Source organism: Cryptomeria japonica, chromosome 3 (genome assembly GCF_030272615.1).
Source record: "Cryptomeria japonica chromosome 3, Sugi_1.0, whole genome shotgun sequence".
Classification (NCBI taxonomy): domain Eukaryota; kingdom Viridiplantae; phylum Streptophyta; class Pinopsida; order Cupressales; family Cupressaceae; genus Cryptomeria; species Cryptomeria japonica.
The window spans coordinates 316,533,617-316,558,342 of record NC_081407.1 but is presented as its reverse complement, the minus strand read 5'-3'; the positions used below and the strand labels follow the sequence as shown (position 1 = coordinate 316,558,342).

General features: G+C 36.7%; 1 protein-coding gene across 1 annotated transcript in view; it reads left to right on the top strand.

Annotated features, from left to right (window-relative positions):
- LOC131036014 (uncharacterized) overlaps window positions 1-24,726 on the top strand; it is an 81,803-nt gene that overhangs the window by 19,302 nt on the left and 37,775 nt on the right. The window contains exons 4-7 of the mRNA XM_057967806.2: window positions 3,267-3,451; window positions 3,695-4,040; window positions 4,156-4,233; window positions 4,523-5,341. Of these exons, the coding sequence (XP_057823789.2) occupies window positions 3,267-3,451; window positions 3,695-4,040; window positions 4,156-4,233; window positions 4,523-5,341 (1,428 nt within the window). The remainder of the gene's footprint in view (window positions 1-3,266; window positions 3,452-3,694; window positions 4,041-4,155; window positions 4,234-4,522; window positions 5,342-24,726) is intronic.

Genomic DNA, 24,726 nt, shown 5'->3' with positions numbered 1-24,726 from the left:
CTGAGCGAGTTCTCACCATCAAACTGAACAATTTGACACAATATCAGTGCAATCTTCTAAGGACGTTTCAAAGATGTTCGAATCAATACCATCAAACATTGATCACTATTCAAGTTAATGCATGAGCAATGAGTGTAGAACAGTTTGAAGTTAAGCTCATATCAATCCAGTTGACCACACAAGGCACACTTACAATCAGTAAGAGGCTAGTGGTATGGATTAGGTGGAATCCATATGAATACATTCAACAAATTCTTCCACTCAATCTAGTCAAAATGAAAGCTAATTGAGAAACAAAGACCATGCGAGTTGTTGAACTAACAAATCAAATTCACCATAACTTCAATGAAATCAATTGTTCTTTACAACAAGGTTTGGCAACAATCTTTGCCTCCTAATCTAATTTCTATTCTATGCTATTCTATTCACTAACTATCTATTTCTCTATTCACTATTCTCCAATTATTAACTTTTACAAATGAAGAGTCTGAACTTTATATAGAGAGTTTATTTACAATGAATGGCCATGATTGAATCTCCATCAATGGCCAAGATTTTACAATGAAACCCTAATTAGGTTTTGTTACAACAAAATCAATTTGGCCAATGAAATAATTACAACACTTCGGCATGACCAATAGATAACAAGGGTAGGTGCCTCGGAGTTTGTGCCATCACTGGTTGTTTGCCCCTCTGGGCGAACAGTTTAATGCATGCAGACATAATACATAACAAAGAACAGTAATGCCATAGATTTCAGACAACCATAGTCATAATATATTAAGTTACACAATGTATATCAATTGCTAGCCAACAAAAAAGATACCATTCCATTCATAATCGTAATAATGGCAAGTTACCTCCAAAAAGCTCAAAAATTCAAAGTAATAAAATAAAAAATGTAAAGATACCCTTTTGGACCCAATATGCTCAACAACACATTTCCACAATAAAATCCACATTTCATGTATGTAATCTAAATTTTGATAGCATAACATTACTTAGGCAACTTTTTTGTAAATTTTGAATAAAACAAATGATACAATGCATAATTCCAATTGGTTTAAACTAAGTAATTGCTCTCATTCATTTTGCTAAACCAAGGAAACTAATTTGAATAAAAAAGAGTGAGAGAATTGAGAGAGATCATCACTTGAGCAAAAACTTCAAAATTGAAGAACTCTTCACACACCAAACCATAGGACAAACCCTGTTGACAGCAAGAAGAATTTGCCAAGACAATTTCAACAAGCTCCTACCCACAAAAATCTACCCAATAGATCTCCCACAATGATTAAATAAAAATTCCAATGTAGTGTAGGTTTTTGGAGGGCAAAAATATAAATAAAATGGCTAAAATATGAAATTGTTCTAATTTTCCTTTATAATTTTGAAATTAAATATAAAAAATAAAAAATAAAAATTATAACTTAAATCTCTCATGTAACCCCCAAAAGTGAACTTATGCAATCACCAACATTTTACATATTCATAAGACATTTAAATGCTAACTATTAAATTGCCATTTAATTAGCATTAATACTCAATTATTATTTTTCACTTAAAATAATTAAAATTATTGAATATATGAATTCCCAAAAGGCCCCAATAGTCATATCGTGCTATTGCCTTCATTTTAAATGCATGTAAGGCACACTAAAACATTTAATTATTAAATTGCCACAAAAATCATCAAAACACATTAATATATTAAAATGCAGTACTAAATTGCAAATCAGCCAAAATGCATAGACAATCTTCATGGGCCGAGTACATAGGATGACTGGGTCTTCGAACACTACCAACTACGGTAGTCGGGGCTCAAATAATAAAATACAAGGAAATCATCCTTATCAAGGAACAACGGGTTTTGGCTCAAGGATGTTTTGGCCAATGTGCTATTTTTTGTTAACCACTTTTGGGGAAATGGGCATGCTCAGATCTGTGGTGTGCATGTTCATCATAACCGAAGCGCATTTATAAATATTTATATTCCCCAATCAGGATCAACATAACAACATGGTTAATGCATCAATGCATCATAATATGATCATATCAATTGTCACAACCTAAAAAATATATCATCACAACATTATAAACATCATTAGTACAACATGATATAATCATATCCTTTTGAATATAATAAATCACTAAATTGAACATGTATTTTATCACTTGCAATGATAAACATTTAATATCTTAAACTAAATGAAATAACATAACACATCACTCGCTAGATTTTAATGGCTGATCAAATCAACTTTTCATTCTAACATTCATATCAACATCTCAATATGATAATTCTGAACCATGACATCAATTTATTTCAACAATCATTTGATACCGGTAGTACAATTAGTCCATGTTAAACCATAACAACCCTAATAGGTCTAATATCCAAATCAAGAATACAATCAACAACAGTACAATGGTTCTCACAACCAGGCATAATAATGAATGCACATATTTCATTTCAATGACACAAAAGTGAACACCAAGACGTAGTCTAAAACATCACTGGGCCATAATGATCACGAAACACATATCAAAGCAGAGTATAAGATAAGCACTCAATAGTCACAGATTGCAACAAAGCATCCACAAGCGCAACTCAGCATCCAGAATAGGGTCTCAGCATCACAAAATATTCACATCACTGGTATGCAGAGAGGTACAACCATAGGCACAATTCTGAATCCACACCAAGAAATATGCACTGCAGAAGAGCAAACGGGAGAGGCATTACACTTCTTAATGGCTTGACAACTTATCTTTCCTATTGCACCATCCTTATTTAATGCAACCTGCAAGAACTTTTCCAACCTACGTTTCGTCAAATTGAAATGTCCCCTTATTTTATTTATTTCTTGACTAACATTGAATGCCCTTTTATGGGATGTGAAACTAGTGTTCATGAGTGGAACTAACAGCAGATGGATTCCCAGATGGGATATGGCCTCAAAAGTCACTGCATTCGAAGATGTAGTAGATATAAGAACAATGGTGTCTGAGGTCATTCCTTGGTGATGAAGGAGAATAATTATAATCCCAACAGATTTGTATCCAATCAGACTACCTCATTTTGTAGCTGGATAATGGGCTTAGTAAAAAATAACTGGACATAATGATAAAAATGTAAAAGAATGTTTACATAATATTGCTTCCATGCATCAACGGGGATACATTTTCTGTTTGCTTATGTAATTTATTACCTGGTTGGTTTTCTGTTTGATCAGATAATTTACTACCTTTCTTGCATTTCACAGGGTGCAGCATTGAATCAGGAGTTATTAAAAGCATTAAATCCAGCAATTGTATTTGTAGAAGAAGCAGCAGAGGTCTTGGAACCTCAGTTGTTAGCAGTGCTTGGTCCAAGTGTTCAGCATCTTATTCTAATTGGTGATCACTACCAACTGTCCCCAACTGTTGAAGTTTATGAGCTTGAAAGAAGGTATACTCATATTTAAAAATTGTTTTTTTTAATCATGTGTGTTATTAAGTTTTTCTTTCATCTATTAATAATCAACTCCCAATGTTTTTCAAGGATGATGGAAATTACTGCTGAAGATAATTATGGTTGCTAGCGAAAAATGTAGTATAGTTACATGTTAAATTGCCCAGCGAAATGAGAGATCATAACATTTTTTGAAGAAACACAATATCAAACATTTCTAAACTAGTTGGAAATTTTCAGGCATGGGTTTGCAATCTCACTATTTGAAAGACTTGTGGAGCATAATAAATTGCCTTTTCAAGCACTATCCTCACAGAGCCGAATGAGGGAGGAGTTTGTGCCCATGATTTTACCCATTTATCCTAATTTGCGGACCAACACTCAATTTGTATCAGGAGAGAGAAATAAAGCACCTATGTGCATGTCAAGTTCAATGTATTTTTGGTCTCATTCATATGGAGAAACTAAACAACGCAGTGTTGCAAATGAAGGTGAAGCCAAAATGGTGATTGCCCTTGTTCGTTGGATGATAGCTGAAGGACAAAATCCTGATGAAATAACTGTCCTTGCTTCATATAATGGGCAGGTACCAATGTATTAATATTTACAGAATTTATGTGTTATGATTGCATGTTACTGAAGATCATCTTAGCAGGAATGGATATTTATACAATACCATCGGCCTGGTACATGTTTGTCAGGTAACACTATTACGAGATATGCTGAAGGTAATACCTGCTATTGAAGCTATACAAATCCTTACTATAGACAGATTTCAGGTATGTCATCATCCCTCTACAGAGTTCGTTTCAGGTAATGCCCCGTTTTGCTCTAATCTGGTAACTAAAGAATAGTGCTCTTTTGAGTGAATAATCTTTACATCAACAGACTTGCTTTTATTTTCAATATAGTTTTGTTTCTTCATTTCTGTTGTAGGTTGTTTGTTAGACACACTCTTTGTTATGTTAACATTGCTGGATGTACTTTTAGTTTTATTGACCTACTCTGGTTATTTACTGACATTTATATAGTTTCGTTTCATTCTAAGAAAACTTAGATTTGTCGCAGGGGTCTGAGAATCAAATTATCATACTGTCATTGGTTCGTTCTAATGATGAAGGGAGCATTGGGCACCTAGCAAAGCGAAATAGGTTGTGTGTAGCAGTTTCAAGAGCAAGGGGGGCATTATATTTTTGTGGGAATTATATGTCTTTGACAAAAAAGTCTGAACATTGGAGAGAACTTCTTGAATACTTGGCTCATAAGAATTGTGTAGGTGACAGAATACATCTCCGTTGTCCACGACATCCACTTAGCCCACCCTTTGCAATATCTAGCAAACTTGTTGACAACTTCAATCCTCTCCTGTGTAGAAGGACATGCAATAGTCAGCTATCCTGTGGTCACTATTGCCAAAGTACCTGCCACTATGGGGATCATCCAAAATGCATTGAACCGGTACAGTTTACATTCAGTATTTGCAGACATGAAATAACAAAGAAGTGTTCAGAGGATGGAGAAATGAGATCATGTCAGCAGGAACTAATGCACACATTTGATTCATGTGGACACACAATATTTGTGAAGTGTTGGGAGAAAATGAGGAAGGAGCTAAAATGCAATGAATCATGTCGTAAGGTTTTGACCTGTCAGCATCCCTGCATGCTAAAATGCTTTGAAAACTGTGAAGCAAAATCATGTTCCACCTGTATCGAAATACAAAGAATCAATGCAGAAAAAGCAAAGCAACTTGAAGCACAGCAAGTCAAAATGAAACTTCTAGAAATAAAAGCAGAAATCAAGAAATTAGAGGAGTCTTCAGATGGCCCAGAAAGATTGGTAATAGATATAAGTCCAACAGGAGACTCTGCAGCCGATTACTTTCAGGTACAAGTTCTGTATTGCAAGGGGTAGTCTCTGAAGATGTGTTCTTTGAAGTAATTTTGAATAAATGTTTCTTGTCTGATGAAAGGGACTGTTTTTTATATTAATATTTAGATGAAAATATAATATGCCTTAAAGAGTACAAAAAGTTTCACTTGAACTGTTAAATTGATAGCCGAATTTTTGAGCCATCTCAAAGTCCAAAAACTATATATCCGTCTGTAAAAATAAAAAACTCTAAATAACTAAAACGAATGGGAAGTAATCGAATAGTTTTACACTAAGGATATTTTCCCTCAGTTTTGAATTCTTTAACTTAGTCCTGAATTACAATTTTGAGAATTTGCAGATGTTGATCTTCATTTCAATCCAAATCAAGGATAGGCATGGGAACATCTGCCAAATATTTAGAGGAAACAGCGTTGTCTATTGCAGAGATATGCAGATTAGATACACTGATAAAAAAGAAAACCATTCATATTGTTGCCACAAACTTCAGCAGGAGGATATATAGAAACATTACATTTAAATTTATCAGCAATTTTAGGTGCAAGATGGTTAGCAAGAGCAACTGAGCCAGGAGCCCCGGTGTTCTAATTAACAAGACCTGAGGATGACAAATAAGACAATCAACCAATTTGAATACCTTGAGGTTTCGTTAGTTATGAGTTGAAAACTTTTAATCAGCGGAAGTTGAGGAGAAAGGTTCTAACCATCATTTTCAAATTGCTGTCTTGTTGTGCAATATATAACTGAGATATCTGTGCTAGGAGATATATTTGGTAGACCTCTTTAAGAATCTGTTGTTTTTCTTGGAATTTTTCCTCTCCCTTTAGCTCTTTGTCAATTAGGTAATGCTGGTTGGCCATTTTCATTCACTTGCATTTGGAGAGATATGGGAGATGAAATAAAAACAAATGCGATTTCTTGATTGAAATCTTGGATACCTATATGTTTATTTTAAAATAATTTTGGATTGTCTTTTGCCTACTTATTTGTGCATAAAAAGCACTCAATTGTAATCTTGCTTGGTCAGGACCCTAGACCACAAGTGGTTGGTTCTTCTGGGAAAAGATGTAATATTGGGCCTGCTTTAAGTAAACAAGTCATGTATCTGCAGCTCCATAACTTATGGGTTGTACCTTATGGTGCTTAGATTGATCTTGGTGATCAACCTGATGTTTGAGATTTAAGGCGAGATGAGACTTGTATCTCATCCTTAATTCAAAATTCAAAATTCAAGTGCTAAAGTGATAACCCTTGACACCCATATCTTGTGTCTTGCTATATGTATTATCATGTTTTATTATAGGTTCTTGTTGAAGATTACTGTGATTTGCTAATAGAATAGAATAGTTGTGGATCTTGTCTCAATAATATTGGTTAGGGTTAAGTAGATCATCTAAGGCATAGATGAAAAAATCTGTGGGTTTTTCACAGACTCGTGGGTACTCGTGAGCCCTAGTTGGTCGCGAGTCACTCGCAGTTAAACTTGGCAATGAGTTTTTTAAAAACATGCAGTGATAAAAACCCCCAAAAATCGCTGAAAAACTCGGCGGTAAAAAGTAATAAAATTTATATTTGTCCAAAACCTAATTTATTACATATTTTGTCTTTTCCTACCGCGATGAGAAGAAGATTTGTGATGCCGCGGACGCAAATAGGGCACCAGAATGGAAAAAAAAAGCGACACAACTTTCAGGTTTTAATCAATTTTTATTAATCTATATTAAATTTTAAAATCTTTCCCACTGTATAGTTTCCACATAGTTTATGGGCTCATCGATTCAGATTTGAATATGTTATTGTAAGCGAAATTCACATCATACCGAGAAGAAATAATTTCAAACAATCTATTTAATAAATTGGTGTATTTTTTATAATAGTGAACAGTGTAAATTTTTTTAATAATAATGAACAATGTAAAATTTTTTTAATAATGTTGAACACTGAACAATGTAAATTTGTTTTAATAAATAGTGAACAATGTAAAAGAAAATTGAATAATATTGAACGATGTAAATTTTTTATTAATAGATTGGTGTATTTTACATTTATATATAGAGAACAATCTATTAAAAAGAATTGAGATTAAATTAAAAGAATAATTTATATAAAAAAATACGTATATATCATGGAAATTAGTATATGTTCTACAAATTTGGTTTAAATGTGTGTTTTTGAAGAACATTTGAAAAAAAATGTATTTTCAAATGTTCGATAAAGTTGCTGAGTTATTGTCGAGTTTTTGCGAGTCCCGAATTTTTGGACTTGCCGAGTCCGAGTTTTTCAACTATGATCTAAGGACATTGCCATGGTTTCCATCATATGGTGCTAGAGCCAAGTGTTGATCCCCCAAGGTTTTAAGAAGTAAAGGTGCATATCATAAACATGAACTCTAGAAATTCATACTATTCCTTGGGGACATGCTTGTTATCTATACCCAAATCATCAAGTTTTTAGGATGAGGACATCCCTAGGATGCCAAGGAAGTGTTCCCTCGTCACCCCTTGATTACTACCATAGAAGGAAAATGTCCCTAGCATGTTCACCTAATAGAGGGGATGTTTTTAGGATGTCTCCCTTGATGAAGGCGCTGAGGAGACACTGGAGAGCCCCATGGATGGCATAGAGAATTCATGAGGTGACTCAGTTGCCTAAAGCTCCAAGATGTTCTTGTGGTTTGGGATGCCAAAATGTGATCTTTTTAATTTAGAAAAACATGTTTTGAAAATGTAATCCACTAACCCTGGACTTAGAATGCTAATGGGTCTCACCCACACCTTAAGCCTTGTCAAATCCTTTACCAATTTTTTTTTCCTGATATACTTCCAAATTTCTCAATGTGAGCTCACAGACATTTTGTCAAATAGTTTAAAAATCAGAATATCAAACAATAAATCTAATTTATGAATTTAAAATAGCTGCAACAATCATTATTGACCATAGGAATATTCATAAACAGTTGCCATACTTGTAGATAGTCATTGACATTTTGACAAGAACTTTGCATTCACACTTTCTATTGCTGATACGAGCTTATTATGCATACACACAACAGGAAGAACAAATTGCTAACCTCAATTAAGAGCTGGTTGTTGATTAACATTCCTTGAAGTCTCATATAATGATTACACAATATAAAGTTAAGAAATTACATCAAAACACTGCTGTTGTAGCTTCCTACAACAGTTGTTACACTTTAAGAATGCTAAATCTGCCCCAAATGTGGCAGCTCACCTCTAAGAGGTTCCCAATGTTAAATTTTTTTAATTAATCACATCTGCAACTACTCATTTACTCATATACATTTTTACAAAAAGTTGTCATGCAAGCAACTGAAGCATTTATTCAAACACAAAAAGATCAATAATATTTCTGACCTCTTAGCAAACAAGTGTATAACAGCTGGAACTGATGTTAATTTATATCAGGAATAATACTGGACTGGTCTGCACCTTCCTTTACCTCCTTATGTTTGCAACTTCTCAAAAACCAAACTCTTCTCTAAAACCCACAAATTTATCCTTGAATGAAGTGATCTTGTTTCAGTCTTAAATAATCTTCAGTGATATCTTTGAAATATTTATTTTCATTCAAATCTTTATTTACCTTCTAATAGGAGATGTAATTGGAAAGACATTACAATGCTTGCACAAACTTCTTCTTCTAGCTCACCTATGAATCCTGAGTGAATCCACCACAATGTACTTCTTGCATCTAGCACAACTGTGACTCTGAATGCATCACGCTGTATTGGCTAGGGAATATCTTTCACTCCTGAAACCGATCTTCACCATAGAGTTTTCATCCTAGGGCTCTTGCTGAATAAACCTGCTCAACCTCCACAACTAGGGTTTCAAGAAAATATCAAATGTCAAAAATGAATCAAATGAACCTTTTCAACCTCTTTTTATAGTCTTTATGGATCTTTCTGAAAATTATATTATAAAATCACTTTTTAAATAATAATTCTTTTTGCTTCATAATGTGACTTTGTTTTATTTTTACTTTTTCAGCACTTTAGTCGAATTTTTATTTAAATTGAAGTTCTATTATCAAAAATAAATAGTCTGTTTAGCATTATGTGACCAGGGTGGTCACATCAACTAAGCCCCAGCCAGACTATACACCACTTGCAAACCAAAAAACATATCGGAACAGTTCAATAATACATGTATAGCTTAAGTTCTATACTGTCATTTACATATCATCAGTCATTCTCATTATCATTATCACTGTCCTTTTCTTGTTTATTTTCGTTGCCTTTTTCTGTCTTACTTTGTTCTTGCTGAGCTGAAAGGAGTCTATCCCTGGAAAAGCCCCAATAGGGGGTGAGATCTATTCCCAAACTGGAATGCTCAAAGTTCTCGTGTGTAATTTCCAAATTCCTCACAACAGCATCCTTGTGGAGTCGGTATTGGTGCTCCTTGCAATAAGTATTCTGGAAGTCAATGTACTAATTTTGAAATTTTTTATCTACCTTAAATCCTGCAGCCAAAAATATGCATCCTGGATATCTTCTTTGTATATTGCTGAGGATCTGGCATCAATTATTTTAAGAAATTTTTCCGCTGGCATCTCCAATGTTAGGGTGACCTGCTCAACGGTCATTAGAAAAGTGAGTCTACTTTTAGACACTGTAAAATCCTGTACTTGCCCTGGTATTCATGCTCATTTCGCTTTTTCCATAAACACCATAAGATTTCAGTAGAAAGAGATAACCAAAAGAAGTTAGGACCTTTACGAAGACCTTTAACATATCCACAGAGAACTTCAAACCAAGAAACATTATTCCTAATATCCCACCCAACAATATTTTCAATGAATAAAGACCAAATGGCTGAAGGAAGCTTACATTTGAAAAAAATTTGATCAATTTTTCATTGCAATCATATAATTGAGAAACAACAGGGGTAGGACCAGTAACTGATTTTTGAAGGAACAACAACCACTTGAAACAACCTTGTTTTAGGCTCAATCTTACTAGACCAGCAGTCTTGGAATACTTTGGAGTCTTGGACCATTCCTTATTGTCAATATTTTGGTTCCAAACTTTATTAACATGTTCAAAGATACTTTGATTTTGAATAACAACTTATAAACAGGCCTTGGGTTTCAAGAAGGGGGAGCCATAATTCCATATAAAATTCTCATAGTAATCAGAATTGTTCTTAATCTTTACCGGCTGCTTCAATTTTTATAGTGTTTTCATAATGACACAGTAAGTTCTCTTATTAGAGTCTATCAAGTTAAATTATGTTTTCAAGTATGCCATGCTTTGAGTTTACTGGCAATGAATAGGTCATTGAATGAAGACATGCCCTTATTATTCCACTTCTTGGCAGAGCACCCTTGCAACAAGGCCAAGGGCTTATTGTTATGAGTTATATTCAACCATAATGATCTGAACCCATATATTTCATTATGGTCTATTTTAATGACATAACTTCCTTGTATCACCTGCTTGTAGTACTCCCAGGCCTTCCAAATGCTATGAAACATAGGGGATCCTGAAGGATAACATTGAAGTTGCCAAATGGAAATCATGATGATGAATATTTTTCCATTGTTTTGCATTTTTAGGAACTGCATCTTGCATATTTTTCCTAATAAGAACTTTCTATCCATTTAGATGCCAATGCAATGCCTTGGAATCTCAAATCCTTCAATCCTAAGCCCTCAATTTATTTAATAAGACAACACCATTCCCATTTGACATCATGTTTTTTGTTACTTTCTTTGCCATTAGACCAATGAAACTGCCTTATGATTTTTTGGACCTTATTGACTTGATAACTGGCAAAGAACCATACAAAATCATAAGAGATAGAGTAGGAGGCTAGAATCTTTTGGCATACTTGAACTCTGTCAAGTAGGAACAAATAATTTCTATCCCAACTTTTCAGCTTCCTCTCTATTTTAGAGAACATCCAATTCCACATATTAGGCAATGAGGGGCTCACTAAGAATGGAATGCCTAGATATCTCACGATCTTCCTAGGACCACCCCATTGCCAACCAAAATTGCCAAATCAATCAAGAGGAATATGAGACAAACTCAAAAAAAGGGACTTGGTCTCCGATATTTTAGATCCAGAGGCAAGGCAGAAGAAATCCAATCTCCTCACAAGCTTATGCATGTTATCTCTTGTTAAATCAAGAAGCAAGGTAGTGTCATCTGCAAATTGAATGTTAAGTAAGGGGGACTTATCTGGCAACATTATACCTTGCATCTTAGGGCCAAGAAAATCTGATCTTAGAGCATAGTATAAAGCTTCAGAAGCAATAACAAAAAGGGCAGGAGCTAATGGGCATCCTTGTCTTATTGATCTACCAAGAGGAATTGTGCCAGTTAAATCACCATTAATTTCATATTTGGGCATTTGCATCCTTAAATAAACTCAAAATCCTAACCATATTGCAAAAAATCTCAAGAAATCCAACGGCCTCAAGAATGGTAAGCACAAATGACCACTCTACTTGGTCTTAGGCCTTTTCAAAATCTAACAGCAAAATACCAGCATCCTATGAATTCCTCTTTGCCCAATTTAGGCCTTCCCAACTAGTTAAAAGATTTTCTATGGTGTATCTCTCTTTTATAACACTAGTTTGTGTTTTAGTGACTATCAATGGTAGAATATCTATTAGTCTTAGGGTTATTTTTTTTGCAAAAATCTTGTAGGAAACATTTAAGAGAGTAATAGGCATCCAGTTTTTTATGTTACTCTTGTCTCCATCTTTTCAGAGTAATGTAATAATACCTTTGTTGATTCTGCTTCCCAGTGAGCCAATTTCAATAGTTTCCTTATATACCTCAAACACATCATCAACTATCCATTTCACATTAGCTTTGTAAAACTCAATTGGGAGGCCACCGGCTCCAGGTGATTTACTGTTTTGAAAGGACAGAATGGCTCTGGAATTTCGTCTTTTGATATTTCCTTATCCATTTGCTTGGCAATTTCTTCATTAAGTTTGTCAGGGATTATGTTCCTGCACATGTTTTGGGCTTGGAGGCACTCCGAGGTATTATCTTCTACAAAGAAGAGTTGTTTATAAAAGTTTACAAAGATTCTTTTAATATCTTCATTCTTATGGCACCATTGGTCCTCAAATAAGATAGGGCCTATAGCTTCAAAAGAATGCTTGGATCTTAACATATTAGAACAGTATTTGGTACCCTTGTCTTCATCCTTAATCCATTTGGCCTTGGCTCTAATCCTTGCCCCTTGGTCTCTTGTCTGATATTTCCTCAAATTATGTTGAACAGTTTTGAGGTTTTGTATCACTTCCTCATTAGTAGGATCAAGCTGCAACTTAGTTTCAGTTCTCAACAAATCTTCTTGTAGCATGCACTTTGTTTTACTACTTATTGTGATGTATTCACACATCGTCCTATTGCAAATGAGGACCCCACTTCTTTTTGCTTTCTAGGATAGTGTTAGAGTCCTTTTGCTATTAACCTTTGCATTGGAGAGGTATAGTTGGTCAAGAAGCCAGGAGTCAGGTGAATAGCCCTTTTGTGCAGTGTGAAATAAAGTAATGTGAGATGAGGAGTCAAGTCAAGAGTTTGATAGAGGAGTTCCATAGGCCAAGCCTAGTCGACTATGTAGGTGTTTTCTTGATCCTCCAAGTGACCCAATTACACTTCAATGAGAGGTGATTTGAGAGCAAAATTTGACTAAGTATGCTAAAATTTCCTTCGCTCCTATTCAGGAGCGAATTTTGCTTCCATTGCTCCCCATTAGGGGCGAAATCCCTCGCCAGGCTTTCCAAATCACCGAAAGCTGCCTCTAATCATCATGTGACACCTTAGTTTGAACAAAGGATTCAATCCTTGATCAATTTATCATGTTTTCACATATGGGTGGCTAAAAGACTTAAGGATTGAAGGTAAGTAAATGAGATTGAGCCAAGTATCTGGTGTGACGTATTCACACATCGCCCCATTGCAAATGGGGACCCCTACTTTTTTCTTTTTGGGGTTTGTTTTTCCTTTCTAGGTTTTTAGGGTTTGTTTGTCAGCCTTTGCATTTTGAGTGTCGCTAGGGGGATCACTAGGATGGCAGGCTCTGCTTGAGCCAGGGTGAGTCAGTAGATGCTCTGGGTTAGGGTCATCTTTGAAAGTCTTCCTTAGGACAAAGTTTTTCTCTTGTTGCTAATTGTGTCTTGTTTGAGTTTCAGGAGGTCAATGAAGCTTGGTGAGTGAATATCATCTTTGAAGGTCTGAGTTAGGTCAAATTGGTGAGTGATGAAGTCTAGAATGTCATCCTAATCTTCAAATGTCCTGAAATTTGGCTAAGTCTGGAATGTCATCTTGATCATGAATCTTGACGGAGAAACCAAAATGTCAAATTTTGCTCCTGACCCTTCCAAAGGGTCCAGAGCGAAATTCTTCATAAGACATTGTACTTTGACCCAAACTTAGAACTAACTCATTCCCACGCACTATTGAGGGCAAAACACTTGTTTGGATGAATAAATGTGAGAAATGAAGTCAAGATTTGAGCCTAAATGTGAATTTCGCTCCTGACCCTTCCAAAGGGTCCAGAGCGAAATTCTCCCTAGACACCTTTTTTCCTCTTTGTTTGCACACAAACCTAGTTCCTTGGGCGTAGTTGGAAGAAGAATGACATGTCTTTGCCTTTTGAGGTGATAGAATGTGAAAGAATGGAGGATTTTTGACCAAAACAAGAATTTTGCTCCTGACCCTTCCAAAGGGTCCAGAGCAGAATTCATTTTTTCTCCATTTTGCTCTTTAACTTGACCAAGTTTGGAGCTTCTAAGGCATGGTTTGGAAGACTTGGATGCATATTTTCCTTGGAGAGGAGGTTTGATGCTATGAAATGGTGAAAATCAACCTAGAATGGAAATTTCGCTCCTGACCCTTCCAAAGGGTCCAGAGCGAAATTCCCTATAGGTCTTGTCCTTGGCCTAGGTCCAGAGCGAAAATCCTCATTTGACCCTCTATTTTGCCCAGGACATTGGAAAGACCTTGTTTTGAGCTAAGTAAGTGGCAAATAGACTTGATGGTGATAAGGAAAAATTGGTTAAATCAAGTTTGAAGTGAGTTGAGGAGGAAAGAGGTGTGAAATCAACCCAAAACTTGAATTTCGCTCCTGACCCTTTCAAAGGGTCTAGAGCGAAATTCTTAGAAGAAGACACCCTTTCCTTCTTGGATTAGACCAAGGTCTTAGTTTCCAAGGCATGTTGTGAAGGTTTTGATATGTTCTTGCCTAAGGAAGTGATTGGAAGTATTGAAAAGTGAGGGTTTTGTCCAAGAATGGAAATTTGGCTTCTGACCCTTCCAAAGGGTCTAGAGCGAAATTCCCCATAAACCTCATTTTCTTCCTTGTTTAGACCAACATTCTAGTTCCTTGGACATATTTGGAAGTGGATTAACATGTCTTTGCCTTTTGAAGGGATGGGATGTAAAAATGTGAAGGATTTTGTCCTAAAACTAGAATTTTGCTCCTGACGCTTCCAAAGGGTCCAGAGCAAAATTCTTGGAAACTCATATTTTCTTCTTGGAGATGGTCAAATTCTTGAGTTTTGTGGCATGGTTGGAAAGACTTTGGTGTGTTCTTGCCTTTGAAAATTGGGTTGAGGTGACAGAGTAGTCAGAATCAACCCAAAGTAGGAATTTTACTCCTGACCCTTCCAAAGGGTCCAGAGCGAAAATCCTTATAACTCTCATTTGCTTCCTTGTTTTGGCTAGGCGTTGGAGTCCAAGGCATGTTGGAGGGTAGATTGGTATGTTCTTGCCTTGAGAGGTAGTTGGACGCGTTGAAAGATGAAGATTTTGCCTAGAACAAGAATTTCGCTCCTGACCCTTCCAAAGGGTCCAGAGCGAAATTCTTCATAAACCTCTTTTGCTTCCATGTTTAGGCCCCAAACCTTGTTCCTTGGGCGAAGAGTGGTGTATTTTTACCTTGCAAAGAAGATTGGAGTTGAAAAGATGAAGAGTCAAGCCTAGAGTTGAAATTTCGCTCCTGACTCTTCCAGAGGGTCCAGAGCGAAATTTCACAAAACCACTCTTTTCTCTCAATTTTGTGCCAAGCCAAGTGTGGACTAAGATGAATTAGGATTGGAGATGTCTTTGGGTCGCTAAAAATCAACAAATGTGAAGGAATTAAGCAAAAACAAGGATTTCGCTCCTGACCCTTCCAAAGGGTCCAAAGCGAAAATCCTAAAACCTATTCCATCCTCCAAAGTTTGTGTCAAGACAAGCCTAGGCCAAGGTGAGAGAAGTTGGGAGATGCCCCTAGGATTGTCCTGGAATGGGTTTTGGCCATCAAAGATGAAGATTTTAGGCTAGGACAAGGATTTCGCTCCTAACCCTTCCAGAAGGTCCAGGGCGAAATCCTAAATAGGTCCTGTTCCTGGCCATGGTTTTTTAGTGAAATTCTCCTTTTTAGCCATGTTGAGGTCAAGCAAGTGTTGTTATGTTGAGAGATAGATCCAAAGGTGAGAATCAAATAAGAACAAAGTGAGAGGAATGGGGTTGAATGAGGGAAAACAAGCAAGATATGAATTTCGCTCCTGACCCTTCCAGAGGGTCCAGGGCGAAATTCTTCAAACCACCTATTTTTTTCCTTGATTGAAGCCAGAACCTTGATCCCTATGGAATGATTGGAAGAAAAGTGATGTATTCTCGCCTTGCAAGATAGATTGGAGTGAAGGAAATGAAATATCAAGTGAAAAAACTTGAATTTCGCTCCTGACCCTTCCAAAGGGTTCAGAGCAAAATTCTCAAAATGTCATTTTTCCTTCAAGTTTGTGCTAGGCCAAGACAGTGATCAAGGTGAATTGGACTTAAAGATGGCCATAGGCATGTGTTTGAATAGGTTATGAGTCCAAGAGGTAAGGATTTTGAGCTAAAGAATGAATTTCGCTCCTGACCCTTCCAAAGGGTCTAGAGCGAAATTCTCAATTTCACCTAATTTGCTCATGATGAAGGTCAATAGATGGATTCCCAGGCCTTGGTGGAGAGAAGACTAGTGTATTCTTGCCTTGGAAGACATTTCGGAGTGGAGGAGTGATAGAACTTGAGCCTAAACTAGATTTTTGCTCCTGACCCTTCCACAGGGTCCAGATCGAAATCCTCAAAAACTCCATTTTTCTCCAATTTTGCATCAAGCTTGATGTTGGTTGAGATTAAAGGGATCCTTAGACATGCATTTGAGCAAGCTGTGGTCACAAGTTGTGAAGATTTTGTCCTAAAATGCAAATTTCGCTCCTGACCCTTCCAGAGGGTCTAGAGCGAAATCCTTTGAAACTCCTATTTTTTTCGCCCTGTTTGAGCTAGGCAAAGGGCTAGTTGTGAGATTATGATGAAATAAGGTCTAAATTGGCCAGGAATGCAAATTTTGCTCCTGACCCTTTCAAAGGGTCCAGAGCGAAACTCTTATAGGGCTTGTCCTTGGGGAGAATCTTGAGCAAACTTCATTTTGATATCTTCTTGTTGACGATTTAAGGTAGAAAATGCTATGTTAGAATGAATTTATTATGTGTCCTTAATCATCTTTTGGTTTGTTTTGCAGATGAAAGAAGACCAGGCCAGGACAAGGACGACCTCTTCCAGTCCATCGTCATCAAGGACGTTCCACAGGAAAAAAGGAAGACTCAAGGTGCTTTGAAGCATTGGAAGACTAAGGCTGTTCAAGGAGTTCGAGTTAACCTCAAGACTTCATTCTTTCACAAGATGACAAAGAAAGGGCTTTGCCAGCACTTCTAGGCAGAGGTGTGCTACCGGAGAAGAAAGACTTGACAATAAGGAAGCCTTGTCAAACAAAGGAAGTACATCATTCATCATGTCAAAAGACTGAAGAGGATCAACCAAGTCACAAGCGTTAGACAAGGTGGCATCCCAGTCATCATTCTTCTAGTCGGATTGGTTCACCTCACCATGACCAGATTCAATGTACCTAATTTATTGGAGGCGGCACAAACTTCGATGTACCTACCCCTGCTTCTTATTGGTCCTCACTCCTGAAATGTAATTTTCTAATTGGCTAAGGAAGTTTGTTGTAACAAACCCTAATTAGGGTTTGTATCTTGTAATCCTAGCCATTGATTCTAAGACAATCAGAGCTGTCTGTTTGTAAAGGGTTCTCTATATAAAGCCCTGGCTCCTCATTTGTAAGAGTGAATAGTTAAGAGAGACTAGGAAATAGTTAGCTAATAGTGAATAGTCAGAGAGTAGGAAATAGTTAGAGTAGAGTAGAAAGAGAAGGCAAAGATTGTTGCCAAGATATTGTTGCAAAAGACTTGTAAACTTCATTGAAGAAATGGTGAATTCTATTGGTCGATTCAATAACTTGCATGGTCTCTATACTTCTCAAATTTGATTTCATGTTATTAGGTGAATGGAAGAAATTTGTATGACCAACGGTGAAATTCGTATATCCATACTACTAGCGGTTTGTTGATTGCAGACTTGCCTTGCGTAGTCAACTGGAATCATTTAGCTTAAGCTTAACTTCAATTATCGCTTCTTCATTGATATGCATCAACCTGACGGTGTCCATGCTTGTAGCGGTGATCTAAACATCATAAAGCTTTCCTCAGAAGATCGCACTAATCTTGTGGAGATGATCCTAGGATGTCAAAACAAGACTTAGTTAGAATTTCATGAAAGGTCATTCATTGCTCTTATGTTCTTAGCGTTGGAAATAGATCCCGTTCCAACCCTTATCCTTTTTTCCTTTTTTCAAAATCAAGGGCCGGTGAAATTCCATGTTCTAGTAATATCCAAAGCAAATCAGATGTTCAGGGCGTCGAAAGTAATTCCCCTTGTGATTCCAGCAAAATCACATCGTACCGCAAAGAGCTTATCCACACGTAGAGAACCTACATATCAGAACCTTGGAGTTACTCCGACTGATCCTTCGGCGAGATCTTCAGTAGTAGGGAAACTTTGTTCAAGAGAGGATAAGGTACCTTTAGGTATTTTATTCTGTGTTTGGTCGTGTGCAAAAAACACATCAACAGTATCCAAATCGCAATGACTTCCTTTGCTCCCTGATTGGAATGAAATTCACTTCCTTTACTCCTCATTAGGAGCGAAATATCTTCCTTTGTTGAGTCTAGGAGCGAAATTGCTTATAGAGCTTTCCTTTGAGTTGATTTGATGCCTCCACTTGCATAGATAGAAAAACACCCAAGCTTGAGTTGATGAAGGGCAAAATTTGACTAAGTATGAGAAGATTTCCATTGCTCCTCTCTAGGAGTGAAATGTCCTTCCATTGCTCCTCATTAGGAGCAAAATTCATTTTTATTGCCTCTATCTTGGAGCGAAATCATCCTCAAAGCATTTGATGAAGGTGAATTAATGATTTTTGCACATGATGACTAGAAGCTAGAGTTTGAGTTGATAAAGTGGAGATATTGAATGAAAATGGTTACTCCTATTGCTCCTTGAGTGGAGCAAAATTGTCTTCCATTTCCCTTCTTTGAGAGCAAAAATCTTCCCAAGGACAATTTTGAGCATTTCACATGGAAGAGATGGCGATTTTGAGACATGAGAGGTGGAAATCTAGCTTAATGATTGAAATTGATGAACTTCCATTGCCTTGATGTTGAAGCGAAAATCACTTCCTTTGCCACTTTGGAGGAGCGAATTTCCCTTTTCGCTTATTGAAAGAGATGCATATGCCAAAATCTGCTTAGTGTTGGAAAATTTCCGTTGCTCTCATTTTTGAGCGAAAACTACTTCCTTTGTTCCCTGAGAGGAGCGAAATCATCTGCCATTGCTCCTTCATGAGAGCGAATTCACTTCTAAGGCACTAATTGAGGGTAATTTGATGGTTTTTGCACAAGGAAACTAAAAAACTTAAGGAATGAATGAGGTACAAGAGATCAATTGAGGAAGAGGTGATGGAATTGCTCTAACTTCCATTGCCTACCCTTGGGAGTGACCTCCTCTTATCAAACTTGCAAATTACATAAAATCAGAGATTATATCAAATTAGGAGGTTATATAGAAGGTATATATCATGTGTGTTTGATGCTCATTTGTTTGTTTTGCAGCAAGTAAAGAAAGAAATTAAAGGGACCAGGTTGGAGGAAGATTGGAACAAGTATCTCAAGGAGGAAATTTCAACATCAAGGTCAAGATACAAGGAATATGTCTTCAAAAAGGAAAACTTCATCAACAAGCACAAGGGTATCCAGGAAGGTGACTACATAAGAAACATTCACTTATACAAGAACATGATCTACACATTTAGGATGAAAGAATCAAGAATCCTCACTGTAGCATCACAAAGGAGTTCCAAAAGAGTGAAGAAGCAGTTATGACAAGGTAGTATCAAGATCTAGAACTAAGAAGACGTCAACATGTACACCTTGCACCTCCATGATTGAGACATTCAAGAAGATAGTTTCAGAAGAGTTAATCAAAGTTAGAAGATTATCATCATCACCACATTGAGCAAACTGAATAATGTTGAGTATCAAGAGATATTGCTCATTATTCATTCCTAATGACCTACCAAGTCCACGAGTGCAAGTTGAGGTGGCATCCTAGTCACCATTCCATCAATCAAAGGGTTCCACATCGGCATGTCTAGATGCAATAAACCTGACTCATTCATAAGGGCACAAACTCCAATGTACCTACCCTCGTTTTCTATTGGTTCACATTCAACATTGAACCTAAATGTAATTTTGTCATTGGCTAGAGGGAGTTGTTGTAGGTTGTAACAAACCCCAATTAGGGTAATCATTGTAAAATCTCGGCCATTGATCTCAAATCAATCCGGGCCATTCGTTGTAAAATGAGCTCTCTATATAAAGCTCAAGCTCTTCATTTGTAAAGGTTAATAGAGGAATAGTAATAGAGTAGAAGGAATAGAATCGTGAATAGTAGATAGCAATTAGAGTAGAAGTTAGAATAGGAGAAAGCCAAGATTGTTGCCAAAACCTTGTTGTAAAGAACATATGATTTCATTGAAGTTATGGTGAATTAGTGTGTCATTTCAACAAGTCGCATGGTCTCTACTTCTCAACTCATTTGCTTTTATGTTGATTAGATTGAATGGAGGAATTTGTTGAATGCATTTGTGTGGAATCCGTTTAGTCCATACCACTAGCCTCTTGCTGATTGTAAGAGTGTCTTGTGTGGTCAACTGGAATGATATGAGCTTAACTTCAAATTGTTATATATCCATTGTTTATGCATTAACTTGAATGATAATCAATGTTTGATGATAATGATTTGAACATTTTTGAATTGCACCTTAGGAGATTGCACTGAGCTTGCGTTGAATTGATCAGTTTGATGGTGAGACCTTTCCCAATAGGATTCCATTGAATCATTCACCCATTTTCTTGCATTCTTAGGATTAGAATAGGCTCCCTAAACCCTTTCCTTTTGTCTTTTTTTTCAACTCAAGCTAGTATAGGAGAGAAAGCATCACAAGAAATTAGAATGCAACATCAGACGATCAAGTTCCAACATTTCAAGCATTCATGTATAATGTAAGACCCCTTGTGATTCCAACATAATCACATCAAACCAACGAGATTATCCACACGTCGTGACCCGACTTATAAGAACCTTGGAGTTATCTCGAGTGATCCTTGTGGGAATCTTCAGCATTTGAGAGACTTTGATCAAGAGAGGATAAGACACTTTTGGGTATTATATTTTGTGTTCAGATGTGCCTAAAAAACACATCAACACTACTGTTAATTGCCATTTTTTTACAATTGTGCTCAGAAACCTTTTTAGGCGATCTGCTAGTCCATTCCAATATTCTCTAGTAGGGTCTCTTAGGGATAGAGATTTATTGATGTTCCTTAGTGTATATATGCCATTTAAGTAGTCCTCTTGTTTAAGAAGTTCAGTATTAAGTTTATAAGTCCTCCTTTTCAACCATTATTTTCATGTCCAGTGAATTAAAAACTAATTCTTGGCTTAATAGGGTAATGGTTAGAAAGTGCTCTCAGCTCTACTTGGACACAATTATTATTACTACCATTATCAATTTTGAGTCCTTTTGCACATAGAATCTGTCTATTGTGATGTTTTCACACATCACCCCATTGCAAATCGGGACCCCCACTTTTTTGTCTGTTTAGGTAGGTTGTTTGCTTAGATTACCTTAGCTTCGCAATAATTTCTTGGTTTTAACCTTTTTGTATGAGAGGGTGTCATATCAAGATTAAAGTTGTCAATTAACCGATGTTGTCAAAGTTGTCATGAAGCAAGAAATGTTGTCAAAGAATGCAAAAAGCTGTCGAATTGCAAGGAAGTCATCTAGAATGCTAAGTTGTCCAAGTTGCAAGCTAATGTAAATTATGTGATGTTAGGTGAGAAATCCATATGGAGATTGATTTTCCACTTGGGGGATTGGATGAGTGAAGTAATTTAAGGATCAAAAAGTCCTTACAAAAATCAAACTTCCACTATGAGCAAATTCATAGGGACTAATTTGTCCCTATGGAAATCGAATTTCCACTCCTAAGATTTGAAGTAAAAGAATGATGATGAAATCCCTATTGAAATCGAATTTCCACTTCAAGTGGGAGATGAAAGGAATTTGAAACAAGTTTAAGAGCAAAGATAGGGATCAAATTTGTCCCTATACACATCAAATTTCCACTCAACCCATAAAAATCAAATTACCTATGAGAAGTCATGACAAAAATAGGGATCAAATTTGTCCCTAAACACATTGATTTTCCACTCCAAGCTTGAAAATCAAATTACCTAGGTCAAGTCACGTCAAAAATATGGACAAAAATGAGAATCAATTAGTCCCTATACATATCAATTTTCTACTCAGCACATGAAGATCAACTTACCTAAAGGGGAATATGTCAAAAATAGGGACTAAATTTGTCCCTATAGAGGTTGGATTTCCACTAAACAAAGTACCTTGCAAGATTTGAGCAAATTCATAGGGACTAATTTTGTCCATATCCATATCGATTTTCCCCCAAGGTAATAAATTGGCAAAGGTAATGTGAATTTCATAAGGATTGATTTGTCCCTATCCCTATCAGATTTCCACCAAGGAATTAAACTTGTTAAGGTAATGTGAAATTTCATAAGGACTAATTTTGTCCCTATTCCTATTGAATTTCCACTTGGAGATGAACTTGCAAAGGAAAAATGAAGTTTTCATATGGACTAATTTTGTCCCTATGCACATCGAATCTCCACTCAAGGTTAAGGTTGCTAAAACAAATTTTCATAAGGACTAAATAGTCCCTATTCAGGTCGGGTTTCCACTTGGAGGAAAATGTGCTGTAGGTAGTGCAAATTTTCATAGGGATTAATTGATGTCCCCATACTTATCGATTCTCCACCATTGCATTTAGTGGAATGAAATAAGGACTAAGCAAATTCTATAGGGAATAATTCAGCCCTTATACATATCAAATTTCCACCTTCAATTGATGCAAAACTTAAGTGCTTAACATTCATTAATGAGTATTTGATTATAAAATCGCATGAAGGAAGAAAGGAATTACTCCAAAAAAATGTGAAGAATCAAACTGGAAAACTCCTGAGAATTTGATCCTAATTCGCACTTGCCCTAAGTGCAGAGAAGAAATAATTTGATTCATGTGTGAATTGAATTGAGTCAAAGATGAATTGTTTTTACTCTCATTTATATGAATCTCCTTGATTGATTTACCTAGCTCACCTATTTGGGATCTTTTAAAATTTTTAAAAAAGTTAAAGCTCCAGCTGACTTTTGTTTGTGCAAAAACTTATACCAAATGTGCTCAGCTTTGCCCAAATCCTTACAAAACCCGCTCAGCAAGAGGAAGTAGGCCTCGGGATGGCTCACTTTAGAGTAAGGTTTCAACATTTAAGAGGGTGGAATTAATACCTGTTGTGACGTATTCACACATCGCCTCATTGCAAATGGGGACCCCTACTTTTTTCGCTTTGTGGGGTTTTGCTTTCTAGGTTTTAGAGTTTTGTCTGTTAGCCTTTGCTTTTCGAGTGTCGCCAGGGGGATCACTAGGATGGTAGGCTCTGCTTGAGCCGAGGTGAGTCTTTGGGGCCCCAGAATTAGGGTTTCTTTGAAAGTCTTCCTTAGGGCCTGGTTTTGCTCTTGTTGCTAATTGTGTCTTGCTTGGTGAGTGAGTATCATTCTTGAAGGTCCAAGCTAGGTCAAGTTGGTGAGTGATGAAGTCTGGAATGTCATCCTGATCTTCAAATGCCTTGAAATTTGGCTAAGTTTGGAATGTCCTGATCCTGAAATTTGGCTAAGTCTGGAATGTCTTGATCCTGAAATTTGACTAAGTTTGGAAAACTGAAGAATCCTCCAAAAACTAGATTTTGCAATATAACTCCTGGAGGTCCGAAACCACTCTCAAACATCCTGATAGTATATATGGAATATAACTTCTTATACTTAAATGTTATATTCCATAAAATGATCCTGACGGAGAGACCAAAATGTCAAATTTCGCTCCTGACCCTTCCAAAGGGTCCAAAGCGAATTTCGCTCCTGACCCTTCCAAAGGGTCCAGAGCGAAATTCTCCATAAGACATTCTACTTTGACCAAAACCTAGAACTAACGCATTCGCAGGCTTGAATGAAGGTAAAAACGCTTGTTTGAATGAGGAAATGTGAAAATGAAGTCAGGATTTGAGCCCAAGGATGATTTTCGCTCTTGACCCTTCCAAAGGGTCCACAGCGAAATTCATTTTTTCTCCACTTTGCTCTTTGACATGACCAAGTTTGTTGACTTCTGGGGCGTGATGGGAAGGTTTTGATGCACATTTGTCTTTGAGAGGAGATTTGAGGTGACAAAATGATGGAAATTAGCCTAAAGTAGGAATTTCGCTCTTGACCCTTCCAAAGGGTCCAGAGCGAAATTCTTGAAAACCTCATTTTCTCCCTTGTTTAGACCAACGTTCTAGTTTTGAGGTGATGGGATGTGAAAATGTGAAGGATTTTGGCCAAGATTAGGAATTTCGCTCTTGACCCTTCCAAAGGGTCCAAAGCGAAATTCTTGAAAACACTCATTTTTCTTTTAGCCAAAGTCAGGACCAAGGTGGAAATGAAAGGAAAGTAGTCTATGTTTGCCTCCCAAGGAAGATTAGAGTTTGAAAAATCAAGAATCAAGGTCAAAACATGATTTTCGCTCCTGACCCTTCCAAAGGGTCCAAAGCGAAAATCTTTGTAGCTCTTATTTTCTTCCTTATTTTGGCTAAGCTTTGGCATGATGGAGAAGGAGTTAGTATGTTCTTGCCCTGAGAGGGAGTTGGATGATTTTGAAGATCAAGATTTTAGCCTAAACGGGAATTTCGCTCCTGACCCTTCCAAAGGGTCTAGAGCGAAATTCACTATAAACCTCATTTGCTACTTGATTTGGGCATCAATCCTTGTTCCTTAGGTGGAAAATGATCTAAG